Source organism: Phaethon lepturus, unplaced genomic scaffold (genome assembly GCF_000687285.1).
Source record: "Phaethon lepturus isolate BGI_N335 unplaced genomic scaffold, ASM68728v1 scaffold22053, whole genome shotgun sequence".
In the NCBI taxonomy this organism is placed as follows: Eukaryota; Metazoa; Chordata; class Aves; order Phaethontiformes; family Phaethontidae; genus Phaethon; species Phaethon lepturus.
In genome coordinates, this window is record NW_010528774.1 from 3,641 (window position 1) to 10,254 (window position 6,614).

Here is a 6,614-nt window from a genome sequence, read left to right on the forward strand (position 1 = left end):
CGCGACCCCTGGCCGTAGTTGCTCCCCCCAAAACAGCCCCGCCAGAAAAATCCCCGTCACGGGCTGGGCACCGATGGGACCCGGGAGCGGTTGCTTCCGAAAGTAGGTGGGAGCCTCCCGCCAGAGCTGGCATTCCCAGGGGAAGAGCTGCAGCAGAGCAAGGCGTTTGCACTAAGTGATCACATTTATTTGAATATTTTTTTGTGTGTGTGTGTGTTCTAAAATCGGTTACAGAATAAATACCTGTGCCTTATAGCAGGAAGTCCACTTTTTTTTTATACAAAGTGCTTGTTACAGGAAGTTGCATCAGCGATACGCAGGAGGGGGTGCATTTCGGCCACACTTCCCCTCCTGAAAACTAGAACAGATTTTTTTTAATTATTTATTTATTCGTGTTTTTTTTTTTCTTTTTTTAAGTTTCTTTTCCCTTTTTTTGTGCATTAAATTTCCTGCCATTGTGTATTTACAAATCTCTGAACGAAGGAAAAAAAAATGCCAATATGCATGAGAAGTGGCCTCATAACACAAAAAAAAAAAATCAGCCTTTAAAAAAAAAAAAGTAACAAACCCAAAATCTACAAGTATCGTTTCATACTGAATCAATGATAGATTTTTTTCTTTTTTTCTTTTTAAAAAGGGAAAGACGGGGGTGGGGAAAGGGGAAAAACTGAAGCAAACCAGAAAAAATGAACTCGGAAAAATGGAAAGAGAGAAGGTGCCATTGTCCCTTCTGAAGTTTTCCAAAGGCAGAGAGGAGCGAGGAAGAGCGCAACGCACAGACCCAGATGCCCGACTGAAATCCCCATCAATTTCTTCTCAGTAATTTCTCCCTCGTCTTTTCCCAGTGAGGGGCAGGAAGGACTTTCCAAAATTAAATTAAAAAAAGGAATTAAAAGGAAAAAAAACCCATTATTATTTCATCTTAAAAGCACAAAAAAAAAACCAAAAAAGAGAGAGATGAGAGAACAACCCTCCCCAAAATCCTGGAGGGGTGTGAGGCAGGGAAAAAATTGGGTTTGATTTAAAAGGGGGAAGAAAAAAAAAAAAAAGCCAAACCAAACCAGACTTTTCTCTCCGAATGCGTCATCGAGCAGGACTCTCCAGAGAGTGTGACGGTTAACTGGTGACGTAGTGTTTCGCAGATGGCTGGCCGTAGACCCTATAGAAATCCTGCCGCCCGTGCTGCTGGGATGCGTCAATCCATTCCCTCACGGCAAGTCCCGGGAGTGACTGGGGGACGGCAGGGGCAGGCGGCAGCGGGTGGGAGTACTCCTGCGAGGAGACCGTCCAGGGGAAGTGCCCCGACCGCGGGTAGGGCTGGTGCCCGCTGTGGTTGGACACGGAGGAACAGTAACAGTTATCCACGGAGCAGACAAGGATTTTGCGCCCGCCGTACTGGGAGAGCACGGACTGCTGAGATGACGTGGTGTTGGGGTAGTGAGATGGGTTGAAGACGGAGCCCGAGTGCACTGGCTGCGGGCCGCTGGGAAGTCCAACTATGTGCTGCGTGGAGCTACAAGGCACCATGGCTTGTGCGGACTGCCCCTCGCCAGCCGAAGCGCCCTGGCTCATGTACTGGCTCGCCACAGTCCCAGACGATGGCTCGAGGAAGCTGCCCTCGGGGAAGGCGGTGGAGTGCTTGCGCTTCTCCGCGCCGGAGTTGCTGACGGTGCAGGGGTACATGGGGATGCTCTGGAGGAAGGGGACGGGGGTGCTCAGAGGACCTGCGGAGGGGAACAGGAGAGGGGGGCTGCGTCAAGCACGGCACAGCACAGCTCCAGGGTGCTCCAGCTGCTGGTCCGAACCCGCAGCGAAGTCCCAAGACCTGTGCTCCAGCCCTGCACGAGCAGCAGATCCCCTGGCCCTCCCCGGCAGCGGCAAACTGGGCACAGAGCTGTGCACAGGTGAATTTGCAGGTTCTGCTCTGCAACCTTGCTGGCAGGCTGAGTGGCCCCAAGCACTGCTCTGCAAATATGGGCACAGACTGAGCCCATGCACAGCTCATGACCATGGTCCATAACAGGATCAGAGCAGGACAGCCTGGGTCACAAACCCAAATCCCCCAAGGAGAGAGTACTGGGAAGCCTCTGCAAGATGTGGTCTGCTTCCAGGCATGGGCTGGGGGCTACAGGACGATGCCGGCCCCTGGCCATGACTGCACAGGCGCCAACCCCCAACTTTCCACTGACTTTTCCTGAAAATGGACAGCCCCTTTGCTGTGTCACCCCAAAACACAGCCATTTCACAAGCAGAGGGAAATGTCCTGGGGAGAGCCAGGAGCTGGCTTCATAGCATCTTCACGCCCCTGCTGACCGCAGAGGGGTTCCCAGGGGTCCCTGCACCCCAACAGCTCTCCCCATCCTCTTGTACTGGGATTGCAGGGCATCCAGCTATGGATACAGGAGGTATGGAGGTCCCATGCACCCCCGCACCCCTCAGGCTTCACCCACCTTCCAGCAACTTCCTGAGCTGCTTCTCCTTCTTGGCGATCTCGTTCAGGAAAAGCTTGGAGTTGAGGTGGCCAATTTTGGGTGGGGGCAGGCTACCACCTGTACAGTTCTGTGTCCTGTTGGGGACAGCGGGCAGAGAGGAGAGGCATGAGGGACAAGGTACACTCAGGGGAGGGTCAGATGGGTCCTTCCCCCACACCCTCCTGGGGTCAAACCCCTTCTCTTGGGCAGCAAGCTGGCGCGCTCTAATGGGCAGGACCTTCCCCGTCCAGCTTTGCTGTGAACGTCCCATGCCACGGCACACCTCCCACAGCCCCTGCATCCCCGCCATGGCCACCCCAGCTCGCCTCTGCTCCACTAGCACTGGTTTTAACCCCCTGCCCTGCCTCTGCCCCAGAAGAGCTGGACTGAGCCCTGCGCCCCAACGCAGCTGGTCCCACCTTGGCTGGGGTGGCAGGTCCCAGCTCTGCTCTTCCACAAGCACACCACTGTTTCCCCTAGTCCAAGGGGGAAATCTGGGGATTTTTTCATCCTCCCAGACACAGAGGGAAACTAAGGCATGGAGCTTGCCTCCCCCAGGCCCTGTAGCAACCCTGGCCCTTCTCCTCCTCCAGACATTGTGCTGTTGTCACCCTTGCAACAGTCCCCCTTCCCCCCAAACATGCCTGCCCCGCCACACTCACCTGTCCATTAAGATTTTCACAGACTTGGTGTTCTAGAAGAGGAAGGATAAGCTCTCATCAGTGAAGCCAGTTCCTGCCCCAGCGGCCACCTCTCTTTCTGGTGTCACCTTCTGTGGCCCCCCAGGAGGTGACAAGCTGACCAGGGGTGTGAAGCCCCTTCCCCCCCCAGCACGGGCTGCCCTTGACCCATCTCCAGCCACAGCACCTCCTCATTTGAGGCCAACACTGAGCCTGCCCAGCTCTTCCTCGCCTTCTCCCACTGCTGAGCCCTCTGCAGGCATCAGCTAGCCCTGTCAGTGCCCCCAGCCCACTCCCCACCATGGCCACGCCTCCCCAGTGCTCCCTGCGCAACCATACCTCCCCACAGCCCCCATCCCAGCCCCGGTACAGGCAGCTCATCTCACCTTCATGAAGTTGATGTCCTCAGTTTTGTCGAACATGACCTGGACAGAACTGAGGAGCTTCTTGGCCTCCTGCATGCGCTCATTGAGGTGGAGGACCTGGGCCGCATTCTCGTTGCAGAATTTCGCCTGGGCCTTGTCCAGGATCTCCATGGTCTTCCGCAAGTCCTCGTCCAAGATCTGGTGCATCTTCTCATACTGCAGGCGCACTTCGTCCTTCAGCTGGTTCACCTTCTCCTGGGGGAGAGGAGCAGGTTCAGCTTCTTATCATCACACCTCCACTGTGATGCCCCAGGACACATGGGTCCTTTCCCCAACAGGGGTGGCTGTGACCCTGAGCTGCACCACAGCTCTGCTCTCCTGCAATGCCCACACAGACCAAACCCTGCAGTCAGCTGCCACATGGGACTCCTATGTGCTGGAGATCCAACAGGGCCACTGTGGAGGTTTGGCTAATCCAGCAGATCCCTGGGACCTATCTCCTGGGGTCTAGGTGGGGATGGCCTCCGGAAAGCTAATGCCAAGCAACAACCTGCTGCACCACTGAGGCAGAGGTGCTCCCTGGAAAAAGCTTGCCCATCACCATCCTCATCCCCATTCCCATCCCCATCATCGTCCTCATCCTCACTCCAGGCTGGGGTCACATCATGCTCCAGAGCCCTTCCCTCCATGCTCTGGGAGGCCAAGGGGCTCCAAGGACCATGAGCTGATTTTGTTTTACCCGTGTCCCACCAAAACACTTGTTTGCATCTCTTCCACCTCCTGAGTATTTCAGTGGTCTATCTGGGGATCTCCCATCTCCAGACTCTCCCCTTCCACTCAGGATGAAGTGGGTGGTCCGGGGAATACTGCGCTGAGCTGAGGAGGGGAAGGGGCACCTGATAGTTAAGGACAGCCTTGCTCCTTGCCTCCCAACTCACCCCAGGACTCACGAGGGTGTAGGGCAGCCCCAAACACATTTCATCCCCAAAAGTACGACTGCCAGGACAGGAATTGAGACAGGAGGTCTGGGCAGCTGCTCTCCCGCTGCGTGTCCTCCCTGCTCCCTGCCCATCTGGCCCCTATGCCCTGTGAGCCTGTCCTCATTGTGCCATGGGGTGACAGTCCCCAGGGTTGGCTGCAGCAGGGTGAAGCACCAGTTACCTCGACCAGCCGCTTGTCTGATTCCAGCTTGTAGAGCTGCTCTTCGATGTCTTGCTCCCGCTCCTCCAGGCGGTCCTGCTGCTTCATCAGCATCTTCTGCAGCAACAGGAGAGAAAAGCAGGCATCAGAGCCTGGTGGCCACATACACCAGGAAGCTTCGGTGACACTGGCACCAGCTCTGCCCATGTGGTTTTGAAGGGACAAGGCTTCTTCCCAGCAGGATGCCATCGGCGAGCTGAAAGCCCACACGTGGCTGCTAGAGGTGTAAACCTTGCTATTTCAATGGCCACGCAGAGGGGCTGTGTGTGTAGGGCTGCCTTATCAGCTGGGGACCTTGACTTGGGTACCCTGGATGGGCACAGCCCCTTGCCAAGCCCTGGAGACCCTGGGGGGGACATGGAGAGGCTCATCTCCTACTATGGCAGCACGGTTTCAGTGCCCATCACCCATTGCCGGCAGGCTCCCTTGAGACATCGCTACCCCCTCGCACCCCCGTACGCCATGCCAAATCCTTTCTCCCTTCCCCGCCTCCGTGACAAGCCCCAGAGCCAGTGTCAGCGTAATTGGGAGGGACAGAGAGAGGAGGAACGGAGCCTCCCCCCACCACGCTGCCAGCCCCTGGCCCCCACTCCTCAGGGCTGGGCCTAGGCCACCAGGCTCGTAAGTGGGACAAAACCTTATCCCCAGCAATCAGCGCGAGCACCTCGCTCCTGCACCCTTCCCCGGCCATGATGAAACCCACTGCCCATGACAGAAGGGTGCTACCCCTGCAAGCAGGGGCAGGGCTTCCCAAAACACCCCTCAAAATGAACTCCTCATTCTTCCTCACTACAGTTATCCTGGGGGAAAGCCACCATACTGGTGGGTCAAGGAGAAGGACTTCGCCTGGCATGGAGACGTGGCGTTAGAGATTCTCAATGATGGGGGCAAGGTGGGAAGAAACAGGCAGTCAGGATGAATTTTGAGGGGATTATTGCTATTATAAACCACTGCTCAGGGATTTATAATCAAGTAATTAATTCCTGGATGAGGCGGGAGGGGGAGGGTGGCAGAGGCACTGCTGGGATTAATTGCATTGCAGGGAAGGGCTGTCACCTCCGACTGAATTCAGGAGCAGGAAGGCGAAGCCTCCTCCCTCCCGTTGTTTTTCATAAGGTCTCGGGCACCTCCAGCCTCACTGCTGCTGGGCTCCTACCAGTAATAATAATGGGGAGCTAAAAAACCCAGCTTCCCACTCACAGTCACACTCCACATGAGTGCTCAGTGCCCACCAACCCACGCACACACATGCAGACGGACAGACAGACAGCGCATCCACTGAAACAGGGTCCGAGGCGCAGCAACAGTGACGTGGACCCCCAGGCAAGGGGGCATGTTCGCTGGCGCGTGCATGCAGAAGCACATGGGCCTGCAAGCAAGGCATCCAAGGACACTGCTGCTGCTGTTTTTATGACCAGCTGAATAGGTGGGAGCATCCACATGGAGAAAGACTTGATGCATATATTAAAAATCTAATCTTTTCATCATAAAAGGGTTGTTACTTGCGCTGCTGTGGAGATAGGAGGCTGCAACCGACTCCCACCTTAAATATGGTGGGAACTGAGCTCCGGCGAGCCGGTGCAACACCGCTTGCTTGGAGAGAGCCAAGGGCACAGGCAGGAACCACATCCCAGGTCCTGTGCTGGCAGCCGGACCAGGGATTGCTGGTGGCTTTTCTGGGGGCTCAGCAAGGGTTTTGGGTCCAGCACCAGGCAGAGCTGTTGGGCAGGCAGGCAGCAGCCCTATGCGGCCGGGCAGGGAAGCGGTGGGCAGCAACCTGCTCCAGCAGTGGCACAGGCAGGTGCACGTCAACATGACGTGCTCTCAAGCACTGCTGGCTGGAAATACGGTTTGCAACATCCCTCTGCAGAGGCCTGGTGTGGAGCACAGTGCACCCG

At 56.2% G+C, this 6,614-nt stretch overlaps 1 protein-coding gene across 1 annotated transcript; it reads right to left on the reverse strand.

Moving 5' to 3' along the window:
* Positions 1–1,032: 1,032 nt before the first annotated feature.
* Positions 1,033–4,905, reverse strand: LOC104618221 (probable E3 ubiquitin-protein ligase TRIM8). The gene is made up of 5 exons (XM_010283763.1): positions 4,678–4,905; positions 3,538–3,771; positions 3,134–3,165; positions 2,451–2,566; positions 1,033–1,724 (listed from the first exon to the last, which is right to left on the reverse strand). The coding sequence occupies exons 1-5, from the start codon at positions 4,903–4,905 to the stop codon at positions 1,117–1,119; spliced, it is 1,218 nt and encodes a 405-aa protein (XP_010282065.1). The 3' UTR covers positions 1,033–1,116.
* Positions 4,906–6,614: the final 1,709 nt, after the last annotated feature.

Bases quoted from the DNA above. Each gene is read 5' to 3' on its own strand.
- LOC104618221 (XM_010283763.1), bottom strand. From the start codon at position 4,905: ATGGCATCCTGCTGGGAAGAAGCCTTGTCCCTTCAAAACCACATGGGC. The intron at 3,166-3,537 runs GTGAGATGAGCT...TTCCTCTTCTAG, and splicing joins AGGACATCAACTTCATGAAG to AACACCAAGTCTGTGAAAAT. The intron at 1,725-2,450 runs GTGGGTGAAGCC...TCCCCTCCGCAG, and splicing joins GCTCAGGAAGTTGCTGGAAG to GTCCTCTGAGCACCCCCGTC.